We start from the raw sequence: 25,857 nt of genomic DNA, 5'->3' as shown, positions 1-25,857 counted from the left end.
CTAACCTGAACTTGGGACTGATTTATGAGTAGAGTGCCCACAGGGTGCTGGGCCCCACAATGGCCCTGCCCGTGGCTGCTTGGTTGGTGATCCTCTCTCAACGCTCTGGAATGATTTGATATGTGCTTTAAAGAAGAAGTGGACAGGTGGCTGCACGCAATGCCTGGGAAGACTCTATTTCCAGAACAGACTGGAAAGACTGTGCGGTCATCACCACGCAGAACAGCGCTGGTGGAGCGAAGGACGCGGCCAGGAAGTAGAGGCCACTGGAGCCACCAAGTCTCCTCAGAATGTCCCCTCCACTCACCACACGTCGGCCCCGTTAGCCTCCCATCTCCTGCAGCGCCCTGCGCCTTTGCTTCGTTTTCACAGCCTGATTTCAACACAGAGACTCGGAACCTCGGTGAGACTGATACCCATGGAGCTGCCTTTTCTGGGGTGCACAAGGCGTCAGCATGCTTTCCCCGCTTGCAATTAGAGAAGATTCGGCCCAGAAAGCAGGAAGGAGATTGCCTTTTGTGAAGGAAGGAGAGGAGGAGAATGAGGAGGAAGAGGGATGGGGGGGGGAGGAGGGGAGGGGGAGGAGGGGGAAGAGGGGGGAGGAGGGAAAGAAGGACCTACTTGAGTGTATGAAAACAGCACCCACGGTTGTCTGGGCTTCGTGATGAACTTCTCCCCTGACCTGCACATCAAGAACATCTCTCATGCTGCTTCTCTTTTTATCGTTTCATCTTGGAGGGCCCTACAGGGTCCTCAGTGAGCACAACTAAGGGAGCATCAGAGAGACTGTGGAAGTCTGCTGTATCTGAAGGACGGACACAAGAGTTGGGGTAGCCAAAGGGCATGGAGAAGTTGGGGGGGTTGTGAGATGGAGGAGGGGAGAGGAGAAGAAAGGGGAAGAGAGGGGAAGAGAGGGGAAGAGAGGGGAGGGGAGAAGAGGAGAGGAGAGGGGAGGGCAGGGCAGGGGAGGGGAAGGGAGGGGAGGGCAGGGCAGGGGAGGGGAAGGGAGGGGAGGTCAGGGCAGGGGAGGGGAAGGGAGGGGAGGAGAGGAGAGGGGAGGGCAGGGCAGGGGAGGGGAGGGGAGAGGAGAAGAGGAGAGGGGAGGGCAGGGGAGGGGAGGGGAGGGCAGGGCAGGAGAGGGGAGGGGAGAAGAGGGGAGGGGAGGAGAGGAGAGGAGAGATAGGTCAGCACCAGCGAGATGGCTTGGAACTGGAAGGCGTCCCACCCCTCTGAGTCTTTAGTCCATTTCCTCCGCTTGGCAGCCGATGGTCTTATAATGCGCAGCTTCCGCAGAGCTTTCTGGGATTTGCTGAGGTGCTTGTGCAAAGGGCACGAGCCCTTCAGAGGGCAGTGGTCACACCTACTCTTAGCTAGTGGGCTCGGGGCACACGTTTCTTTAAGCCGTTCCCCATTTCGACTTCCTCGAAGCCCCTAGGACACCCTAAAAGGCAAGCCACTCTCTCCCACCTGACAGAGGGCCCTGAACAGAACGGCCTGACCGGATACCCAACTTGGACAGGACCCTGGAGAGACCCAGGCCCAGCCCCTCTGCCGCTCGCTCCCCGAGCAGAGTCTCTTCTGTAGAGCTGTATCTCTAGAGCTTCTTCAACACTTCAAGAGAGAACTGTGCTAAGGTGTGAAAAGGCTAGAATGCAAAATAAATAAATTTTTTTTGAATAGGGGGCCATGAGGAGTGTGGAGCTATAAAAAATGTGGCTATAAACAAGCCTGCCCGCGCGGCCGTCAAGGCAGTTAAGCGCCCGGTGGGCCTGGCATGAGACCTCTTGTGTTTCTCTGAGGAGCAAGGGGGCAGCTGACCACTTGTCCGCAGGATGCGTTTTGATAACTTCCAGAAATGAGAGGGTGTTTTATGGGAAGGTAATTGGGCATAATTCCCCTCACGACTTAAGTCCACAGGCAGCCTCTGCAGCTGGTCCTTATTGGAAGCCATCAACAGCAAATGCTATTTTCATGGCCAATTTATTAAAGACTCCATGTTTTCTTTCTTTTTTTTTTTTTTAGGAGACATCCCAAACACAAAAAGGGCTATATTTATTGATATGTTTAAAATATAGGTTTTTAACTGGAGTCCTTAGCCCTTAAAACACAAAGTAAAGAGATAGACAGATACAATTATGTTCTGACTGGTTTCCGCCAGCCTGCCCAATGGGAACGTTTGTATATAGTTCTCAGTGCACTGAAATCTGCTTAGAAAAGCAACAAGTCCTTTGTTCCGCTGACAACAGTTATTACAATTAATTCATTTTGTGATTGGTACTTGCGCTGAGTGACAAGGTGTTATTTTACCTCAGTAAAAGTTAAAGCGGTAATACCTATGTGCACAATAATGTCTTAGGCTTTGCTATCACTCAAGAGAGAAGAAAAGGCTGGCTCTGGGCTGCCAGCGCAGTTGCCGCCCTCCCTATACCCTCCGTGCTCCTCGGGAGCTGAGAGGAATGAGCTAATTCTTTTGCTCAAAGTTTCCGCTTCCAAAACTCGCTTGGTCCTCCTTCGCACCATAGCCTGAGATGCAAAGGAAAGAGCACCTGGAGAGGCCCAGGTGTTTAGGTGCTCAGTGGCCTGATAGAGCAGGCACCTACCGGGGAGCGAGCCCTGGGTCTTGGCTGACCACTGTTTATCCATGTGTGTGTCTCGCTGGCAGGCCTGGAACTGGTCATCCCTAAGCGCAGGGATCTCCCAGCCACGGCCCTGGGCATGCTTAGAGTGGCTGGCTCTTTGCCCAACAGGTAGTCCTGTGCGAAGGATGGAAAAGCCACTGTGGTCCTTACGCATTGAGCCAGGCGTACCGCCCAAAGCTTCCTTTCTCCGCTGTTGGGAGTCACTGGCTCGTGTCACGCCCCGTTGGCAGATGTCTGAAGGATGGCCCTCTCACCCTGATTCTGGCTGGAGTTGTCCAGGAAGGAGGCAGAGAGGAGGGTGAAGGGGCGAAGGCGGGAACACCAGATGACAACGTCTCTCTTTCTAGTGACATCTAAAGTAAAATGGGTGGCAGAGACGACCTAGGGACCTCAGCAAACATGACGCCAAGGGATCCATTTCCCGGGGCCATTTTAATTGATAATGGGTCAAGAAAGGGCTCGGTTCCAGGCTGGGGCCTTCGAACCTCAACAAAGTCTTCCAAAATTATGATACAACACGTACCACAGCACAAAGGTATGTTCAGCAAATTGGGCCTAAGAATACAGACCTAAAATCCCAGCTACTCAGTGGACTGAGACAGGAGAATTGCAGGGTTTAGGCCTGCATGATCTACAGAAGGAATTCAAGGCTGTCCTGCACAACCAAGTGAGATCACATCTAAAAAAAAGAGCGAGAGAGGGGGTGGGCAGCTGGATCCAGGTGTAGTAGCCCACGCCTTTAATCCCAGTACTTGGGAGGCAGAGGCAAGCAGATCTCTGTGAGTTCGAGGCCCCCCTGGTCTACAAAGTAAGTCCAGGACAGCCAAGGATACACAGAGAGACCTTGTCTTGAAAAGTAAAATAGGGCAGGTGATATGTGTCAATACATGCCAAGAAAATAGATTCAGTCCCCAGTATTGGGGCAGGGTCTCGGGGGTGAGAGGACTTGAACAAACTTCATTTGTTTGTTTGTTTGTTTTTTGTTGTTTTTTATCGTTACTAAGGATTTCGGTAATTAGACACAATAGTTCTGTCAGTCCTGGTTATCTAAAAGATTGGTGCTTGGTTTCTGGGGTGGGGCACCTGCTGGTTGCTGTGTGTTTTTGTTGCCTGGCATTTACTTCCTTACAAGGTTATGAACCACACTCACCCAGCATGTGTTGCTGGGTTTTTGGGTTTGCTTTTTTGCTTTTTGTTTTTGTTTTTTTGGTTTTTTTGTTTGTTTGTTTGTTTTGTTTTGTTTTTGAGACAAAGTTTCTCTGTGTGACCTTGGCTGTTCTAGACTTGCTTTGTAGAGCAGGCTGGCCTCAAACTCACAGTGATCTGCCTGCCTCTGCCTCCCACGTGCTGGGATTAAAGGTGTGCCCCACCACGTCCGGCGTAGCATGTATCTTTTAAATGGTGTGCAGACATCCCTGCTCTGAGGGACCTGGAAATGTATTCATGAGTAAAAGAGGCAAGGCTATGAGGTCAGAGAAGCTAGAAGCCATGCCTGTGTGGCCTGTCCCCACACCGCCTCCCCTACAGAGCAGCCCTGTCTCACAGGCAAAGCTCTGCATCCTCAGATGATGACTGGGCAGCGTTAGGGCTGCGGGCCTGTGGTCTCTGCGGCCCCCAAGCAATGGCTGAACCCTGTCAGCCAGCCCAACCCTTCTTCTCCTCATGCCCGTCTCCACAGGACTGGACCCGTCTGAACAACCACACCAGAAGGCCACTGACGAGGAGCCCCAGAAACCGCCCCCCCCCCCGACTTCTTTTTATGAGCAGTATTTATCACCTTCTCAAAATCAATTGCATATTTTAAATGAAAACAAATGATGCTTTCTAGACTATTCGATACTTGCACCTTTGCCTTCTAACAATTAAAAAGTTTAATGTAAAAAAAACCAAACCAAACCACCGTCTTTGCTCCTGTCAGCTGCACTCTAATACAGTTCGATATTTAATAAACATAATCCTCTTCGCTCGGAATAACGTCATAAAAATGCATAGGATCTCGTGGTGTCTGAGATCCTGAGGTGGGAAGGTAGCTTCTTCACCCATCTTGCCCCCCACAGGCCCCTGAACCTCTCTCCTCTTCCTCCCCAACCAGAAGCCGTTTATTCCCAGTAAGTCTAAAAAACAAGAGCTTATATATTTAATGATCTTAAAAGCAAAACGCTACCCACTGTCTGCACAATTGCCGTTTTATCTCCCTAAACTTCTCCGGCTTGACGTTTTTAAAAGGGCAAAAGCAGAAAAACCCTTCTATAATACCTAATTTGTACATCTGCAGTTCCCTCCGACTAGCGCGGCACCATATGTTTTTAATTATCGTAATAGCCCTAAAGAACCTGTTCAGTGGGAAACACATACGATCCTTTTATTACCGGTTTGCAATTTCAACAGTTTTAACTGGCTGGACAGGAGGAATGGGCTCAAAGGCCTAAGATCCCACCCACAGAGGGGGACCTCCCTTCCCCCAGCTCGACTGAGGTAATTGGGTACATGTGAGGTGGCTCTGTGGGGCCTTAGGAGACATAAGCCGCCGGGATCTCCCGTGATGCCGGGCTTGGGGCAGAGGCTGACAGCCTGAGAACGAGGTTGATAAATATTATCCCAGCTTGACCTCTGCTGCTGTCATCATCCTTGGGGGCTGGGCAGGCGGCAGTGGCACCAGCCTGGAGGGTTTGCTGGTGTTCCAGGCCACCCACTCTTTACCCCCAGGGTCCCCCCCCCAGGGGACTACAGTTGGGGTGGGGGTCGGGTTTCCTTGAGATCTTGTTGCTTCAGGAAAGGGAGAGTGGGTTTGTTTGTTTGTTTGTTTGTTTTTTTTTTTACCTTTCTGTCTGGGAAACGACTGGATACAGACTGTGAAGATGAGAGAGGGTGAATGAAACTTGGAGAAACTGAGGTCAAAATGTAAGGAGAGATGCGGTGGCCACTCAGGGTCATGTGGCAGGTTCAAGCCTTGTTAGTCCCAGCCGGCACCCTGCCCTGCCAGTCTCCGGATGAATGAAAACTCTTAGGTTCTGTCTGGGGCTTGAATCACTCCGCTGCCTAGAATGCTTCTCTCTTTCCCTGGGACCCAGAGCTGCTTCTTGGCAGAAATGGCTGTGTTTATTTATTGGTCAGTTTGGTTCTGATGCATCCCAGAGGAGTGTTGAAGGCAGCAAATGCCGGGGAGCAGCTGCGCAGTGGTTGCCTTGGCCTGAGTTGTTTGGGGGTAAGGCAGGGAGCGTCTCTGAGCTGCCCTGAATGACAGGAGGATGCCTCCCTTGGGATTGTGTGTGTGTGTGTGTGTGTGTGTGTGTGTGTGTGTGTGTGTGTGTGTGTGTGTGTAAAGGGTATAATTTGCATTATCATCTGTAAGGGGCTGAGACTATAACTTGACCCTGGCTCACAGTATGGAATTTCAGTTTTGAATTTTGGGAGACACTGTCCCCTACGTAATGGACGGAGCCTTGGCCTTGAACCCTTGGGCGTCTGTCAACCTCCCGAGTACTGAGGTTACAGGGCTGTGGTGCCACCCCTGGCTTCATGGTGAGGAGTATGTATAGTTTTAACTTGTCGTGGGAAACAACCCTGAGGACCAGGTCTTTCTGTTAAGTCTGCCAGAGTCGTTCCTCAGATGGGCACAGGTGCCATCAACAAGGTGACAGGAGATTGTCATCTTCTATGTAACCAAGATGCTTCAAATGCATAAAAAAACATTAAAGAAGGGAACTCGACCTCTGCTGGGTAGTACACAGGCCAGCAAACACGGGGCAAGTGGTCGCTTTCCTCTGGGCACCCACATGCCAGGCATACCTATGGCCACTTGGTTCACAAAAGCCACTCTCTTTTCTATTTCTTCTTGCTTTTCACCCATTCCAAGGGGACCATATGTACATTACTTTAATCTGTGTTTGTTCTAGGACACTGCTGGATATAGAAGATACATTTTTTTTAAAAAATGGGGTTGTGCGTAGTAAGCACATACCTATGAACTCACCACGTAGTCAGCCAAGACAGAAGGATTGCCAAGTTCTAGACCAGTCTAGGTTATTTTCTGAGATCCCATCTCAAAAAAAAAAAATTAGCAGAGGTTTGGCCGTGTTGCCCAGTGGTTTAGCCCCTGCCTGGATAACACTGAGTTCTGAATGCTCAATGAGCCTCTTCAGCTGCTAGGTTCCATCCAACAAAGCCCCTCAAGGAATGACTCTACCTGTCCCGTGTCCTGCAAGCAAGTGACCCAACCCAAGTCTGCAGAACCAATGGGAAGGTCGTGTCTTTAGTGACGAGAGATGTTTCCAGGAATCAAGTGGCCTGACTTTCATAAAACGGGTGATGACATTCCAATAAGGCGATGAGGCTGTCTATGCAAAGGTAGCTGGAAACTCAGGAAATACTGAAGGACTGGCTGACTTCAAGTCCTGCGTAGCAAGATGGCCGGGGTACCTGTCTGACTTGGCGTTAGAAGCTGGGAGCAAATCTCCTCCCGTGCCCCACCCCCACAACCCAAACTTCCTCCTCATCTGTAAGTTCCCTCCCTGGCCAGTCCCAAGGGACCTGCACTCATTCGACCACCAGCAGGAAGAGAGAGAGAGAGAGAGAGAGAGAGAGAGAGAGAGAGGATCTCAACCCCAGAGTTGTTGACTCCTCGAGTGACCCCAGAAGACCTGGAGGAAGGCCTCTGGTCAGTCGAAGAAGGGGAGCAGGGCTGCACAGCCCCCACCGGAGAGGGGCTGCTCCCAGCCTTTGGCAAAGCATGACCAGATGGCCACCCTCGCTCGCGATGTCAGTGGTGACCTCGCAAGTCAACACATAGCAAGTACATCTTAATCAGGGTGAGCCCTTCCTGTTCCTGGACAAGGCGATTGCACCAACCCGCCCCTCAAGGAAACATGACCTTCTTAATCACAGCCTGCTGGAGGGCTCTGCCTAGCCCTGCAGCCAGCAGTGGCCATCTGCCCCCTGTCCACCCCAGAGGCGGGCTATCTCTGTGACCCAGCAGGGTCCGGGACGCAGAGATGGAGCCTCCCGAATTTCCATCCCTTATAATAACTCACGTTAGTAGGCGCCCATCTGCACCAGGGAAGGCAGAGCAGGGGGAGAGAGAGCATAAAACACAAAGTTCCCAGAGACAGCATCTGTCTTAGTGCAAACAATGGACCATTATCGTGTAAATAATTCTGATTAAGCTGCATTTCCTCCTGAAACTGGATGCTGGGGAGCAGAGTGGGGAGGAGGGCACAGCTGGAGAGGCAGGCCCTGGCCACCAGGTGCTGTGCTGGGGAACCTCACCTGACCCTATAGCCTCCCTCACCACCCCCATCCTCACTGAGAGGGGCCCTAAGCATCTTCTCTCCCTGGCCCTGTCAGAGCACAGACACCTACCACCTGCAAACCAGGCGGCTTTTCTCTTGAACCTCCCTTTCCCCTCTCCCCGCCCGACGACCCCCGCTTTTCTCTAGTTCCCCTAAGGCTTCCTCTTTTCTCCCTTCTGTCCAGCTCCAAGGTGAGACTGGGATGCTCCACACTATGGGCATGGTACACGTTCTGAGGACGGAACACTTGCAGCTCTCAGGTATTTTTAATGCTGTCTTTCTGGGAGTTGTCAGGCCTGGTTCCCATCCACCCCACCCCAACCCCGAGTTTCCACCCTGCCCAGCCCAGCCCAGCCCCCCCCCCACAGTGCCTCTCCCACCTGTGTCTTCCTGGATGGTAAGGTCAACTCCTCCATCAGTCCCCTTGCCTTGTCATCACCCACCCCAGGCAGCATCTCCGACTGACGACTGAAGACTGCTGCTGCCTGGCAAAAGCCACCCCAGCCTTAATGGGATCTTGTGTAAGGGCGTTTATCCCCAAAAGGCCTCCAAAAAAATACCTCCTGTCCTTTAAGATTAAGCAGCGGCCCTGGGTGTGGTTTAGAAAGGACGGGAGGTCCTAGCCCAAAGTTTTGATGTGAATCAAATCCATCCAGCAGTGACCCCCTCACCCTCACCCCACCCCCCCCACCCCGTTCCCACTGCCTGGACACCAGAGATGGGTGTTGCTGTTTTCCTAAGTCCTTGTACTATTAGCAAACAGGAAAAACAACTCAGAACCAACGGGGATATGTCTGTGAGTCCCAGGGATGGTCTCATGGAGGCCAACAGTTCCAGATGTGTTCAGTCCAGCTGTGAGGGATCCCACCCAGCTAGGGGTGCAGACAGAAGACTTCTGCCCAGTAAGCACAGTGAGCAAGAATGGGTTGCGCAGCCCCCCCCCTCCACACACACACACTCCACACCGCCACAGCAGGTTTAAATGGTGCTCTGCCTGGGACCTGCTTGCCAAGAGAAGTCCTAAAGTACCTAAGATGAGGGTGACTTGTCTCTGAGTTATGTGTGTTTCTAATCATTTTATTCCCTTAAAGGTGGCCAGGTTTCCCAGTTGATCGAAGGTAAAACTGAGGGTTAAGAGGTAGCTCTGCCAAGACATTCAAGAAGCTAAGGACTGAAGGAACAGAAAATTCCTAGGAAGGGAAGGACATGGCTGGAACTCTGTGCCCCACCCAGGCAAGACAGACTCTCAATAGCCACGCCCACCGCTGCACAACACTGGCTGTGGACGCTGGGTGGGCGTGGAAGGCAGGGGACGTGTATGTCCATGTGGGACACACTGGTTTACCAGGCTGATAAGTTACACATTAGAAACGGCAATTTCTGTAAATGGCTCAAGAGCCCTTAAGAGCCTTTAAACGCCCCGAGGTCACCTGTGAAATTAAGATTTTGGAACAGAAAAACTCTGTGAAGACTCGGCTTTTTCTTGCCCTTTCGGGAGTCTAAAAACCCACTTTAGTAGACTCCCTTTTGCTTTTCTGTGGTGAGTGTCTTCTATATTAAACACTTTAGGGACTTTCTATTGATTTAGGAGAAATTCCTGCAAGGCCTGGCATGCCCTGTGTACCTTCGGTGGTGAACGCCGTTGCCCAAGCCGAAGGCCTTGTATGCTGACAAGTTTGTTGAATTTCCAGCAGGGTTCCCAGATCCCAGGGGCCATCAGGTGAGTCCTCATGAGGACTGTAATGTTCACTGGGTGTATGTAGGGTGTCAACTAAAAATCAAGGCTACAGCAGGCCACGGAGAACAGAGCTGGAGACCAAAGAGGCGATCCCGCCTGCCTGCTCCCAGAGAAATAATGCCCCAAAGGAGAAGTGAGGTTGTCTGAGCTCCTTGGAGCATGGCTGCTTGTCAGAGGTCTGGTCACCTGACCCCAGGTTGCCTTTGTGACCTTTACCCTGGTAAACTTGCCCCTAAGCTGAACTGCCAGGTACACCTCAGCATTTACCACCTGCAGGCCACATCCCACGGGCAGCCACGCACTTGGCTCATTTGTTCTCATCCTTGGCTCTGGCAGGTCTGCTGTGGCCTACAAAAAAATGTCCCAGGTCCCATGGACACTGCTCTCAATTTCCTCCTGTGTCAACTATTTGCGTCCAGGTGACCCAAAGATCTGCTTTGGGCTCAGCCTAACCATGTCACCAAGGGAATCTAAAAGGGTTGAAAAAAATCATGGTCCCTCTCCTTAAGAAGAAAGAGCTCATTGGAGTGTGAACTCTTAACTACCCAATCACAGAGGCCACTGTGCCTCCCAGGCGGACACTCACCCCAGCGCTTCCCCAGGTGACTCCTCTTAAGTGGCCCCAGCCCTGCTCCTAGGACATACCAACCACTGGTGTCAGAACAGAAAAGCTATTTGTCCCTCATTATAAAAAGCCACAATTAAAAAAAAATAATAAGAAGAATCAAAATAAAAAAATTTAAAATGCCACAATTTGGTAAATCAGTTGCAATTCGCCTGCCCAGATTGGTTGCCTTTCTCCTTTGGTATGAATAACTGACTGTCTTATGTAAATCCCCCAACAACGGAAATTCAGGTTCCTTCAGCTTAGCCTTGTGACCAGGTTAGCACTGATGCTTGTGTCGAGGCAGCACAGAGAGCAACAGACAGACCGAAGACTAGCTCCTCAGGGGACCAGCCAGCATCCCTGTACGAAATGGCTGGTTTTGATAGTATAGATTTGCTAATTTTGCAGAGTTCCCTGATTTTTCACCTTGGAATGGGCTCAGACTCTGTTCACTGGGGCCACTTGTTGTCAGTGTGCCCCTGTGTTTTGAATCGTTGGGACGTTTCTCTGAGAAAAACAGACATATACACACACACTACTCTGTTCCCAGATGTGGACGGTCTCCTTCACCGAGGATCAAAACTTCAAAAGCGCGTGAACAGAGTCAGGAGTGCGCACGCTTTCCCGCCCTTGGCGTCTTGCCTCTGAAGCCAGACACCTTCTCCTTATTGTGTTCCATAGATGGGGACTCTGGGGTCTCTCGTGCACCCTGAAGCAGAGCCAACCATGCTTGGGCAGATGTGGGCTGTAAGGATAAAGGCAGACCCAAAGGGGGTTATTTCTGTTTGCCCCAGGTCTGAATCCAAACTTGTGGGGCTGTGTGTGTGTGTGTGTGTGTGTGTGTGTGTGTGTGTGTGTGTGTGCGTGCAGGAGTTTGGGGGTGATGAACCAACAGGAAGCTAAACTCCTGGCCTCCAGGCAGAGCTGTGAAATGAAGCTGGCTGAATGTCCCGAAAGCCTGGTTCTACTACGTGGCTCCTTCGGCAGGTGGCAGGCAGCAGACAGGATGCTCCCAAGCACATTCAACTGGTGACATGGGAGCTGCTTGTTACCCAGAGGTGGAGAGGAGGAGGCGGAAGTGGGCAGGTGTGATGAGGTAGGGGGGTCTCAAAATGAGAGGCGGGGCAGGGAGGGGCGAGGCTGGGAGAATTGGAATCCATGGAGGTCTCTTTTACTCTTCATCAGTTACCACTGGGGAGCGACTCAGGAAACACCCTGCCTTTAGAGAGGAAATGCCACCAAGCCTTCTTGCTTAGAGACCTCATGAGAGGGACTGGGCTCCCCGAGAAAGGAGGAAGAGAGAACAGGAGCTGCTTGGATATGTGGCTCCGGGGAGCCCTCCCAGCTGTCAGTGTTGGGGGTGGAAGAGAGAGGAATCTTCTGTGCCTCCTTCCGCCCTTCCTTCCTGCTCCCCTCAAGCCCTGTCCCCTCCTCAGGAGCCCAGCAGGTGAGACGCTAGCTGCGGAGCGTCTGGGAAACGGCTTTAAATGATGGGCGAAGCTGGGGGCATTGTGATCAGCCTGGGGCGTGGGGTTGGGGGGTGGGGATGGGGTGCGGGGGTAGGGAGGGCATCAGGAGAGGGCATAAGTGAATCACCTTCTTGGACTCCATTTCTGTCAGGAAAGTTCCCCGGAGTGGAGAGCCCTCACAGAAGATGGAAGTCCTCCTGTGTTCCCTTCATGCCACCTCAACCTGCATTGCGGGGGAGCTGGTCTGGGGACTTGGTTGTAGCCGTGGGGACCTGGCTCCTGGAGGGGAGAGCTCTTTTCTTTACCTTCATTAGGCATCTGGGAGTTGCCCTTTTCGTCCACCGGAACCCACAGTGTGCCCTCAATGGTGCCTCTGGGGATCCAGGAAGTGCTCCAGTCCAGAGTACTGGACACTGGGAAGGTCAGACGCCCCCCTGGGCCTCTCCTCACATCTACTCAGCCCCCCCCCCCCCCGTCTTACTCCAGCCCTGTCCCTTCCTCTAGTTAGAGACTCCCTAATGCGGCACTGTGACCCTCGGGGTTGAGAAAATGAGCGGCTGTTATGAGAAAGACTGGATGGGTTGTTTCCTGTAGTTGAGGGGACACCGTTGTCCTGTCACCAAGACCAAGGTCAACAACAGCATCCTACGGGACATTTGTCGACTTCCACCTCCTCCATTTGGGGATGTGAGTAATGCTTGGAGCTTTGGGTTCTCTGCCCTGCCCCCAGGGGACCAGTTAGAGAGTGCATAGTGTGTGAAAAAATTGGTGTGTGTGTGTGTGTGTAACACATGGAAGGCTAGGAAGCTTGAAAAGTGAGGACCCAGAAGCTCAGCTCATGGGACAAGAAAAGCAGGCAACACAAGAATGTAAGCCCTTTCCCGAGATGCGTCAGGCGGGGCAAGAACCAGCCTGCTGCCACAAACACAGGCAATGGCCGAAACATCTCGGTGGCATGAAAATGTCCCCCAGACTCCCGTAACCCACCCAAGATTGCTGATCACAGCACGAGATGGCTGTGGAGTCTGTGCCTGTAATCCCCTGTCCAGGGGTCCTGTGATCCAGAAACCTGCCTAAGACACAGGCACACAGAGAGATGGGCACACGTGTCACTGTGCTCTCTGGCGCCCTCTACAGGCGTCTCATGAAGCAGAGAAGTCGCTTGCCTCTGCCTGTCTGTGAAATGCTGCTCCTAAAAGGGCCACCTGAAGATGGATGGGAGAGTTGGGGAGCCTGTCCCCACCACCACCGCCACCGCTGCCACCGCCGCAGTGTCCTGCTGAGGCTCCCCACTGAGAGAAGCATGTGAAGGGTGAGGGGGTGTTGTGGGTATGAATTAACATAATGACTCAAAACTGCACTAATGTTTCACAGCGTTTTTTTTTATTAGCGATACCAAGATAACTTATTGAAGCATTTTTAGTATTTGTTTCACATTCCATTCATAAATGACCTAACTCGCAACTCGGCATACAGCACACGGAAAGATAGAGTTTGACACTTATGCAGAAAACTACAATTATGATAACTTACATGCCTTCATTACCAGGAACACCTTACTGTATCTTCTAATTATTTCAACAACAGTCTACTCCAAAGCACAGCGCAACCCGGTCCACGTTTACACATTTTCGCCTCGATCGCCGTTTTTAAGGTGGTGTGAGTGTGTCAGGGTACAGGGTGTTCGCTGGGATCTCACTGTCACCTGTTCCTGGTTAATACGACGGCGACCTGACACAATATTAAACTAGCAATAGTTCTGCTTAAATACTATGGAGAGAGATAATGACTGCACTTCTCTGGATTCTTCTAAAGTGTTACAACATACATGACAATCAGACGCGCAAGGGAGAAATGCTGACGAGACTATCATGGGGCCCAGGCCGCTGAGCTCAGGTGAGCCTCGCGAGGATGCAGGCACTGCTCCAGTCAGGTTCTCGATGGCCCGGGAACCCGCCACCCACCAGGGTTTGTCGGTTGGGATTCGGGACCTGGAGTGGATCTCCTTCCTTCCGTCAGGTCACTGAGCATTTACACCCCTCACTACAGGGGAACATCCTGCGGGGGTGGGGGTGGGGGGGGTGGGCAATGTTTTCAACCTCTCTGACTCTACCAGACTGCAGGCCGGTGTGCTGCGTGCACACACGTGCCAGTGCCAGTGGGAATATAGTTCGCTCAAAACGTGTATGTGTGTGCCTTCTTCTGTTGACTTTGCACGGTTAACAAGCTGCAGGTAACACGGACAGACAAGGGGACGTCCAGACAGAGCGACTAGGACATGGGGTGTCACTTACCTGAAAGAAAACGTGTAGACTTATTAATCCAGACACTGATGGGGGCTTGAAAGCAAGGACAGGGCCATGGGTCCCTAGTGCTTAATGGCAGGATGACAATAGAGTGGCATTTATAAAATTTGCTCTTTCTGTCTGTGGTGAGAGCAGGAGTGGGCTACGTGATTACAGCAGGCTGGCAATTAGGTATAGAGGAATTGGTGATCAGGGCTACCTAATAGGACATAATTGCTACCTTATTTGAAGCCTGGGCTTTGCACACAACATCTGAAAAAAAAAAAACAGAAAGAAGGAGAGAGGGGAGTGGGCAAGCAAGCAACTTGATTCCTTCTGCAGCTGACATAGGACCTGAGACTGTGCTGTCATTCCAAGCATCACCGCCACGCAGTGGACTAAGGAGGCCAATGTTGGGGGGCCCTGGGCCCACGCCACCCACCAACAGGACTGTGCAGCTCCTGCCTGAGATGGAAGCAGATGGACAGACGCAGAGCATGGGGCCCACCGGAACGCGCCTGTTCCGACAGTGCTCTTCCTCAACTCCCCTCCCCGCTCCTAGGCCTAACTCATTTTCAAAGGGGAGACATATATGGATTAAAAAAAAAAAAAAGCAAAAAAAAAAAAAACAAAAAAACCAAAAACACTTGGCTGCGATTCCTCAGTCTTGTGAAATCCTTAAGGAAATATGGACGCAGCCACCAAGATGAACTCTACCAGACTTTTCTCCTGCTTCAGAGGCAGTGTTGATTCTGACAGTAGCTTCCGGAGACAGAATGATGCAGCAAAGCAACATAAACACGGCTAAATGTCACCACTGTTTGCCGACTCACAGACACCATCCATTTGTTTGTTCTGAAATGACGAGTGGACCATTTGGCAAACACAATGGCGTCCCCGCAACAGTTCTGTCATCCTGCCGGGCAAGCGGCATCACACCAGTCCCGTTCCCTTTCATTTAAAAAGAGGGAAGGAGAGGGAAACCAACGCTGTGAGATTTGCAGGGAGGAGCTGTCATCAGAGCGCCTGTCTCTCTGTCAGTCATGGCGCGGCTCTGGGTGAGGGCAGAGAAGAGCCTTTCCCAGAGTGCCAGTGTCATCAGACGGTCCTACCTACAGGATGCCACCCGGGATTGGCCCCACCAGTCAGACACAGGCTCTCTGATCAGCCGTGAGGCAGTCAGCGGGGCCTGGCAAGCACTGTGAGGCAAAGATATCCAGGGACTAACAAGGCTCCGCCCTACAGTAGGTCAAATGGACCTTGCTGCTGGGAAAACACTGTGCCTGGGAATGGGCTGCACCACGGAGACTGACGCAAATCCCAAACTGGCCACGCTGGGCAAGAGTGCCTTATCCAGCCTCTGAAGACAGCCATGCGTCTCTGGCTCCGTGGGCTTTCGGGCAAAGCACCACCCACTGGACAGAGCTGCAGGGAACCCCCAGTTTACCCCACTCCCTGGCCACTCACCCTCCCTGGCGTTGGCTGGGTTTTCTCTGGGCACCCACACACTTTGCAGAATGGAACTTTGCGATATTATCCTGTGCCATCTTCCTAATGGAACCCACTGACTTCGGGTCTCTAGCGTGTATCAGTGGCCACTGGCAACGCACCACAACCCACGCTGAGGTGCCTGCACGCCTTATCCTTGACATTTGTGCTGCTTCATACACCGGCAATGGCTGCTGCGCTAATTTTACGTCAACAGGCCAGAGTCGTCTGCGAGGAGCGAACTGCGTCTCCGTAAGATCTGGCTAGGCAAGTCTATAGAGCATTTTCTTATTTAGTGACTGATGAAGGAGGGCTCAGGCCATTGTGGATGGTACCATGCCTGGGCTGAACTGAACCAAAATAGAAATAGCACGGCCTCTGGGCTGGTGACACTACAAAGCTGCCAGTGTCATCTTTCAAGATGAACTTCCCTAGGCAATGACTATGGCATGGGACATGAGGAAGCTAAGGCTGGCGCCATCTTAGTGCTAAGGGAAGAGGGTGACGGAAAGGCTTTGGGATGCTCAACTGTTTCTTTGCAGCACCTGTAGGTAGACACTCATGTGAGCTGGGGACACCTGCCCCAGGCCCTCGGGTGTAGGTGGGCACTCATCTGAGCTGGGGGCACCTGCCCCAGGCCCTCGGGTGTCTGTCTTCTTAATTCCCCCCTGTCTGTTGAGAGGCAGCTGCTGTAAAGCTAAGCCACGGATGTTCCATCCTTTTGCCTGTGGTGTTTTGAAGGGATAGGAAGAGATACCTTTCTGGAAGTACACACACACACACACACACACACACACACACACACACACTTTCCTCTGCAAGGTCTACCTAGCAGATGGAGGCCTGCATTGACTGGTTTGAGTCCCGCCTGCATCATATCTCTGTCCATGGAAACAGCGGAGGGCAAGTGTCTCCATCTCTTACTTGGGAAATAACCCAGGAGCGCCTCCCCCTTTACACTAAATTGGGGGTGGGGGGTCACAAGTCTAGCCTGTCCCTTGCTTTAATTCATAAAGTTTTACTGGCACAAAGTCACACTGGTTGTCACCTCTTTAGTGCTACCCAGAAGACCAGAGCCGGAATAAGCAGGTGCTCGTGGTTTGTAAGCTGACAACAGTTACCCTCTGGCCCCTCAGAAGACATGTGTTGGCCTTTTGGCCCTAGGCTGGGTAGCCAAGAAATGGTAGGTGTTTCGGACTGTCAATGCAGTGACATCACGGTGGGACAGCAGTCACCTTTTAAGATAATTTAGTTGGGTTACTATGTTTCATCACATCACGTCAATCATTTTAGAATGCATGATGTAACGAGGTTTTGATGCCACCACCTGGGTGGTGGGAGATAGGTCCCTGTTCTCTCATCCTGGCAAAATGCAGTGGGAGGGCCTCCATTGCACGGTTCGGGTTGGGGAACTTTCCCAGTTTGCAGAGAATAAAGCAGTGGGGACACTGGCGTTACCCCTGTTGAAGCTCTGCCTCCCACCCGGGAGGGGATCGCGTGGCCTGATGGCAACTGCACACAAGGTCTTAACCACCACGACCAACATGCTGGTGGGTCCTCCGCACGGGGCGTGGCTTCCTTGAATGGTGGAAATGCCAGGGCAGAGCTATGGTAAAGGAAGTGTGCTTTCCCGCCCCCCTCCCGCCTGCCCCTTAACCTGACAAGAACTCTGTGTCAGCACTACTAGCCCTGAGGACTCAGAAAGGGACAGAGAAAATCATGTTTGAGGAAGCTAATGTGGCGATTCCCGCCAGCCCTGGCTGGTCGCCTCAGTTTCAAAAAGCAAGGGACAGGGAGGTGTCCTAGTCGATGCCCACATGCACCAGTCCTGGGGTGAAATGAGGTCTTTAGTGTCTCTAGGCAGCAACCTCCTGAGGCTCTGCAGACTGGAGGCACTGTCTGTGTGCATGCCACGGCCTGTGCCTCTCACCCTGTCCTGGGTCTCTCAACAGCATTTCCACAGCAGCTCCCCAGGGGGACGGGGAGCCTGCTTGCCCTGCCTGGCAGTGCTGGACCAGCGGTCATCCTCATGGGATCCTTATTTAAACACTGATGTGCTGCCTGTCCAGCTGGAAGGCCAAGGTCAGGTCCGCTCTAATGATACAAAGGACACATCAGAGCTCTCTGATGGCACGTCTTTGCTGTTTTTACATAGTGAGGCAGAGTAAGGGAGCATGGGGTGGGCGGGGGGTAGGGGGGGGACATGCCCGGATCTTGACAGCCACCTTCCAGAAGCTAAAGTTTTGGCTAGAGTAGGATGTCATGTAACGAGATCAGACCAGCGGGACCTGACCCTCTCTAACAGCAACTTAATAAATTGTCCTCCCATTGATTCTGAGATGACTCAGGATCTCCCACAGGATCACCCGTGACAAGTCCTTGACACACTGACATGCCAGCCTCTTAGTAAGGTTCTTTTGAGATGTTCCCATCATGCCCTCTATGTGGGATGTGCTACAGGACTCTCCTCACCTAAGAGGATGGAGCTGCCTCTCCATGCGCTCGGTCCGCTGACCCAAGTCAGAACGCATCAGCCAGAAATGGCCGGTGCACACTGGCCAGGACCTCAGATGCAAACACTTAGGGGGTTAGGACTAAAGTTCTAAAAGTTGGGAAGCAACAGTACAGTAAACTAACAATGTGTCCTGGGCGTACAATTTTCAACACAACAAGAGAGAAGACATACTCTCTGGCTTGCTGGTGGGTGCAGGGGTGTGGCTCCTGAGTTCTGTAGGGGTCTACACAAGGCAGGCCAGGTTTTCACGGCTTGCTTTTCGAGTACCTTTCCGTTGTGAGAGAAGCGAGGCCTTCCGTGTAGGAGAGTTTGACCTCCAGCCACCGAAGTTTCTAGGCTCTAGGACCCTAGGCTCACTGAACAGGTGACGTGAGGCTCTGAACTCTGAGATAAGGAATCTGAAGTAAGGCATCGGTTTGGCAAAGCCCAGCTCCGCGAGGAAGTCCAGCTGTTGACTGGGCGGGCTTGTTTGCCGGGTCACGTCTACTCTAAGTGGGGCGGAGAAGAGATAAAGGTTGTGGGTGTCTCAGGCCCTGTGCCTTGACGCCCATGGGGGGTCTGGAGCTTACAATGCACAGACTGTTGCGGCACTAGGAAGGGGCAGTTGCGTATGTTTCCCTCTGAAATAACAATTCATGGCCAGGATGACAATGGCTTCTCTGGGCTCTGGGACACCGCCGTGCCCAGCAAGGATGTGAGATTATAATTACTTATGCTGGGTCTGATGCCTGGGGACCAGAAGACCGGAAGAGCCATCAAAACTCCTATGAAAGCACAGCAGAAGCTTCTAGAAGACGTGGGGCCAAACAAAATACCGAAATGATGCTCTATGAAAGCAGAGAGCCAGTGGCTAAAATGGCTGGGAAAGCTCCCAGGGAGGCCTTCCTTCCTCGATGGTCTAAGGGTCTTTATACACTTCCAAAGGGCGGGGGCGGGGGTACTGCCTGCACCCCAGGGCCTGTTGCCTAGGGACTGACAGGTTGACGGAAGAGGTTTTTTTTTTTTTTTTGGTTTTGCATGGAAATATCAGGGGGAGTGGTGTGCTGATATCTGGGGAGGGGACAGAACTCCTGCCAGCTCTGCAAAAATCTCAGGGGACCAGCCTCTCCCTTCCTCAGGTTGCCCCCTCCACCCACTGCCTGATGCAAAAAACCGACATCAGTGGACAAGCTTCCTCAAGGCAGGCCGCCATTCGTGCACACTGATAGGAGAATGGGGAGATTACTGGGGGTAACACGAGCTCATTCCAACAATAATAAGCTTACGCACATGCCAGGGTCTGATCTTTTCTGACGCGTGGATTCCTGGCAGGAACCATGGTCCTATGTAGGTAACTGAAAGAACTGAAAATTGACTAAAAAAAAATGTTTTTTTTTAACTCTTCAAACAACACAATAAAAACAACAATAATTATAAAACCACTCCACCCAAACTTATAGTAACAGAGAAGAAAAGATTTAAGTATCATTCTCTTCCAGAGGAAGAAGGGACACTGGACAGACATAAATCCCTTTTCTTCTTCTTCTTTTAAATATTGTTTTTAACATCCCCGAGAGTAATGACTCGCACGTGGCTAAAAATAGATGCGGGGTACTGGCTAATGGGACCGTGTGAATCATTCAGTGTGAGGAGCCATCAATATATTTTTGAGCTGTCATAAATCCATTTAGTGATTTTTGACAACTCAAAAAGGTATTTCTGACTGCTTGATCCGCTTCTTAGTGAATTAGGGAATGACAGAAAAACAAAAAGAAATGTATCGATTTAGATTATAAACAGCCTAGCCTCATGGTTTCCGCTCTGTGCTCGAGGGATCAGGATGCGAGGGTTAGAAATGCTCCCTTGTGCCCACCGACCCGCCCTCCTTTCCTCTCTCTCTTCCTTCCACAGAAGAAGGGAGGGATCTCAGAAATTCATTCACCGGGCAGATGGTGAGTCCCGTGCTGCTGTCTCTAGTGGGCTTTCAGGGCTGGGAGGGTTCAAGGGACAACACACCGAGCTGCTTTTTGCATAGGGACCCCTGGGTGCCAAGTACGTGACGCTCGTGGTCCCCACCTGTCCCCAGATCCATGTGATCCAGCTCAGGATTGGGACTGGGCTACAGAAAATCTGGAATGACTCTGGGGGTGGGGGGGAGGTGTAACAGTTTCTTGAAGGAGGAAAGGGTGCCTGCTGATTTACAAGATCGGACACGTGGGGTCGCCACACCGCTGAGCACACTTCACAATGTACATTTCTTGTTAGGACGACGGACAGACTGGTTAGACAGACAGACACAGACAGAAGAGACAACAACAGCAGAAGGCCAAAGTCACAGTAACTGCCATTCGATATGTCCCAGGTGAGCCACACACATCCCAAAGCCATCTCCCTAATTTGGAGAGAGGACCCCTCGCTACACTGTGTTAATGTGATGATTTTTAGGATCCTCTCTAAGTCAGTAAAGGGAGTGTAGGGAAGCAGGTTTGGTTTGACAAAGCAATGCGAGATCCTCTTTGGGCATCTTTCTTTCCTTCTTTCATTCTTTTTTTTTTTTTTAAGGTGATTTAAAATACTGGGAAGTTTGCAAGTTACCACATCGGTTTGTTTTTTGTTTAGGTGAATTCTCTTCCCTTCCTCAACGTATGGATGAACAATAAGAGGAAAGTGCACACTTTGAGATACTGTCTCCTTCCCGTGCCCTCCATGCAGGCATCACACAGAAAGCTGGACCCCAAAAGTACCAGTTTCAAAACTGAAAGGAACGTGACTTCCGTGATTGTCTACACTGTATACACAGCACTGGCCTTTTCTGTTTTTAAAATGTTCACTTTAAAGTTTGCTAGCAGGTACGCCGACTGCACTTTTGTTGTTTTTCTAATGCACAATTTAGCGGTGATGTTTTTTGGGGGGCGGGGGGCGAAATGGACTGAAGGAAGGAGGATTCTAAAACTTACCACACAAGTCTGGCCTCTTGACACATCCAGAATTTGCTGTGCTGCTCGCAAGCCCGTTAAAGGCCGCTAAGCCATCGGCGCTGTAGGCCCTAAGGACCGACAGCATGCTCATAGGTTTCTCCAAGCCGGGGGGACCCCGCTCCGGCTTTGGCAACCCCGCTGAGGGGTCCTGGGCAGGAAGGAGGCCTGGGTTGTGCCACTGTTCTTCCGACGCTTGGGCTAAAGGTGAGAGCAGTCCCTGGATGGGCTGGGAGGCGCCCGGAGGCAGCAGGCCATCGCCGCCCTCACTGCTGCCGTCCTTGCCAAGGGCGGACAGCGGCTTGGTCATCATTTCCGGTTCGGTGTCAATCTCCTCGTCCTCATTGTTTTCTCCCTTAGAGGAGTCCATGTCCTCGGAGGAGGCAATATCTGAGAGGTCGTCAGTAGTGCTCTTATTGGTGGTTTCTGGGATCAGGATAGGGGCATCGTCTTCTGGGTGGGTTTTCCCGTTGGGATTCTTGTTGGGGCAGGAGCCAGGGCCCCCCGAGCCGCCGACCATAGTGGGGTAAACGCCAAACTGTTTGTAGAAGTCAGAAGGAAAGGTACAAAAGGCAGGGTCCATGTGGCTGGGCCACTGGCCGCTCTTCTGGTCCCCTAGAGTCTCTTTGGCCGGTCCTTGGGCCATCTTCTCGGTGGCGGCGGCGGCGGAGTCTAGTGCGCCCACGGTGGTAGGGAGGGCCATCTCCTTGTTCGCCTGTATGGAGGGCAGCACCGAGACCTTGCTGGCCTCCCGAGCCTGCTCTTTGCAGCTGACTGCCACCCCCGTGGGGTGATCTTTGCGTTTCGCTTTGCCTAGGTGGTTTGCCTGGAGGTGAAGGGCCATGAGCTCCATGGATGACGTGGTGAACGCGCAGAACAAGCAGCCGTGCCACGCGATGCTGTCCTGCACGGTCACGGAGGAGCCTGGCAGAGCGGTGGCGTCGGGCCGCACAGACAAGTCCAGAGGCTCGTACTGAGATTTCTCAGACTTGCGCTGGGAGGCCTTCCCGCCGCTGGCTTTCTCCTCTCCACCCTCCGCAGCAGCAGCAGCAGCAGCAGCAGCAGCAGCAGCAGCAGCAGCAGCGTGGGCTTTCACGGCATGGGCGTCCGATGGCCCTTTCTCCTTTGCGTCCTTTTTCTTTAAAGAGCTCAGGACAAAGCTGTCCATGAACGCTTGCAGGGACCCTTGGAAGCTGACACCGTTGCTCGCCATGCCCTGATAAGCCCTTCCAATCTCTGGGAAGTGGGGGCTCTTGGAAGGAAGGTCAGCGCCTTTCAGGGCGTCGGAGGCCAGCTCTGAGGACATGCCGGCGGCCTGCCCTGAGGGATCTCCAGAGGACAGCATGCCTGACGTCCACTGCTGAGAGGCTGGACCGCCTCGGAAGTCGATTCCAGGGAGACCCTTAAAAGCCCCCCGCAGGATGTCGGGCCTGATGAACACAGACGCTCTGTTGGGGGTCTCATCCTTGTGCTCCTGGGTCGGGGGTGGCCCGGACAGCGGCCCCGCTCCGTTCTGCCGCTCCCGGTGGTGTCGCTCTAGGTGATACTTGAGGGACGCAGACTGAGTGCCAGCGTAGTCGCAGTGGGGACACTTGTAGGGCTTCTCACCTGCAAGACATCGAGGGAAGAGAGAGCCAAGTGTTTATCTCGTTTTTGAAACGCAGAACAAGGCTAGAAGGATCAACATTTGTTCCCTGAAACAAAGCGGCCCAAACTAATAATTAGCTAGCGAACGACTGTTTTTTAATAGAAGAATAATTTGTGCTCTTAAGCTTTTTTAATGATTTTGTACCATTGGGGACTATTGAGGGATGACACACTATCTACACACAATTAGCTATCTTTTTCTTTATCTAACATGTGAGAACGGCTGTAGATTTAAAGGCTATGATTATGAAAATTAAGCATAATAATTTCGACCACAGTGATCATTAAAAGTAGAAGTTTAAAGAGACAGAGTATGTAACAAATGAGTGTCTGCGAATATTTTGTGTATACAAGAGCGCTAGAATTTGTTTAAATTATACACATGGAAACCATTTTTAAACCTAAAAATTCTATGGCACTGTTACGCAAGACTGAAATGAATGATTTAAGCCTTGCTCCACAGTAAATCATGGGTATAATTAGCAAATGGCACTCCGCACAGGCAATTCATCATTATTTGGAGGGCAGCATTCCAGACGGGCTCTGATATCTGCAGACCTACTGCACTGTCTCTAAATAAAGAACTATAAATACCGATTCCATAAAATATTAATATCATTACAGAGCACTGTGATGGCGGGATGTAAAGACATATTGTTAAGATGAAAAGCAGCCGATAAAACTTAAGAGAAAACGGAGTAATAAAAAGGCACGGAGTATATTTAGTTTCTGGATTTGAAATTAACATTATCTACTGGTCTTTGTCGAGCCTAAAATTTGTACTAATGGCACCCTGACGCTGAGGTAGTGCACTGTGTAATTTACCTGTAATGGGTCCTTTCTGGAGAACAAAAATAGCTTTAAAGTGTGTTCTGGAACATATAAGGTTATTTTCATGAATTAAATATTTATTTGAATCCAACACCCAACTTCTATTGTTCTTTGTGTGACAGAGAGAACATCCCCGAACAGACAGCTTACAAGGAGGATGGAAGAGGAAGGAAGCCGATGTGGATTTAAACACATTCCAAGCATCCTGGGTCTTCTTTAGATTCTGCACCCAGAAAGCTTTGGCGAAGGCAGAGAATTCAATGACAGTTTCTCCTAAGAAGCTTACACACATGTGCACACACACGCAAGCACACACGTATACACACGCCCTCATATGCACGCACACACACGTGTGCACACACCACACATGCACGCACATGCACACACACGCACACACATACATATACACACGCACATACACACCTCACACACATGCACATGTTAATGCCCGGCTAGTGCTCTGGAGCACACACGCACACATGCACGCGTGCACACACGCATGCACGCACACATACACAACCTGTCCTGTGTTCTGCTGTGAAACATCTAGAAAGCCTGGTGAGTGGGTTCTCTGAAGACACTTCACTGCCTCGGGTCTTGGGAAGACCATGCCGTGACATGCCACCCTCAAAGCAGAGGACACCACTGTGCCATCTGTGGACTGTGCGCTTAATCTAAGGGGCACCCCCACCTGCCACATTCAAATGGCGACCCCAGGAGTTCCTAACGCACGCCCAACCCACTTCTCTGCCCTTTGGGTCTACTTTCTTTCCACAGCTGTCTTGGCTACACCAAAGCAGTAAGTATGGAGCGGGAGAGACGCCTCAGCAGCTAAAGAGCACTGCTGCTCTCCCAGGGAACCTGGGTGAGGTTCCCAGCATCCACTTGGTGGCTTCTAACTCCAGTTCCAGATGATCCGATGCCCTCTTCTGGCCTCTGTAGGTACTGCATGCACATGGTGCACAGACACATATGCAGGGAAACACAATCATACCCATAATAAAAATAAATAAATCTTTTTTAAAAAACTGTATACATAAAGAGGCAGACTTGACAAAGACAATTTCCCTACTTTGAGATTCTGGTACCCCGGAGGTACTGTTGCATGGGTAGGGATCCACTAGAAATATGGAGTACATCTTGACAGTTGTCCCAGCTGACTCCATTTGCCTGGGAGACTAGTGGCTGGGAGCCATGTCTGGAACCCCAGACTAGAAACCCAGGATGCTGATTCACAGGCCGGTGCAGACTGGGTGGGAGAGCTGAGCTGCAGATGGGGGCCAGGGCTTGGCGTTTCCACAGCGTCGCTCACATCTAACTCTGGTGTGCGTACTTACTGTGAGGACTCCTTTTTGCAAAAAACCAACATGGGGCTGCCTGGGAGGCTTTCACTGGTGCTAATATCTGCCTCTCTCCCTGCCCCCCAAATTCTGATCTAAGGGGCCTAAAAGTACCAGCAGAGTTCTTGGTCCTTCAAGTTCCTGGGTCGCATGCCCAGGGACCACGGGAGAGCTTCCCTGAGAAACGCCTCCAAGGTGGGAGCTGTGGTATAACTTTGCACAGAAGATAAGCCGTCCAGAGATGTGCACGTGAATTAATGCACTAATAAGGACTTCTGACCTCTGTGCACACTTGCTGGCTCTGGGACCTCAGTAAAAAAGTAAAGGCCAGACCCCCCCCCTTTACACACTGCTGTTAGGAAAGACATAGCACATGCATAGTGTCACACACGCAGCTAAGAAGGGGCCTTGGCTTGCCCTGAGCCCAGGAAACAGAAGGCATTGCTAGGAACCAGAACAGTCCCCTTAAATGCTAAAGTTTCACTGGGCCTAAGGCTAAAGAGCTTCCTCTTGGATTTCCTATTCCTTTCCTTTCGTTTCCTTTTCTTTTGGGTTTACCATTATTAACTTCAAGTGTGTGCGCGTCTCCACGTGCATGCGAGAGCAGTAACTTAGAAGGCCAGAGGCCTGGAGCCTGAAACTGGAACCACAGGCAGGTGTGAGCTGCCGTGTGGATGCTGGGAACCGAACCCGGGTCCTCTGAAAGAGCAGCAAGCACTCTTAAACCACTGGGCCATCTCTCCAGCCCCTTCCGCTGGGACTTTCAAGGGTTGGTCTGGCTGCCTCCATCCACCCTTCCCGGCTCCGGGTGGTACTGGTCTTTCCACTCCCTGCATCTCTATGAGCTGATTGGGGCCTCTGCTCTGGTGGGCACTTCCTACCTCGCCACCAAGTAAATACTTCAGAGTGAAGACAGGATAAACCTTACAGATCAAAGAAAGCCTCCTGGTTTAAGTTTTTTTTCTTAGTTTCTACGTGGTTTGATAACCCTCAGCCCCCAGTCCTTTGGTGTGCTGATTTCTTTTCTGCCTCCTGGGCTTCCAGCAAGGGCAGACG

General features: G+C 51.6%; 1 protein-coding gene across 10 annotated transcripts in view; it reads right to left on the bottom strand.

Annotated features, from left to right (window-relative positions):
* ZNF536 (zinc finger protein 536) overlaps positions 1-25,857 on the bottom strand; it is a 478,014-nt gene that overhangs the window by 145,478 nt on the left and 306,679 nt on the right. For 8 of the 10 annotated variants that reach the window (XM_084770782.1, XM_084770786.1, XM_084770781.1 and 5 more), the window contains one exon: positions 20,966-22,591. In XM_084770782.1, the coding sequence (XP_084626908.1) occupies positions 20,966-22,591 (1,626 nt within the window). Of the gene's footprint in view, positions 1-13,102; positions 14,036-20,545; positions 22,592-25,857 lie in introns of those variants that run through there. The other 2 variants (XM_084770780.1, XM_084770788.1) reach the window with 2 other exon arrangements.

The sequence above is a fragment of the Acomys minous genome (assembly GCF_964271855.1).
Source record: "Acomys minous genome assembly, chromosome: 20".
NCBI lineage: Eukaryota > Metazoa > Chordata > Mammalia > Rodentia > Muridae > Acomys > Acomys minous.
This window is presented reverse-complemented; position numbering and strand designations above follow the sequence as displayed.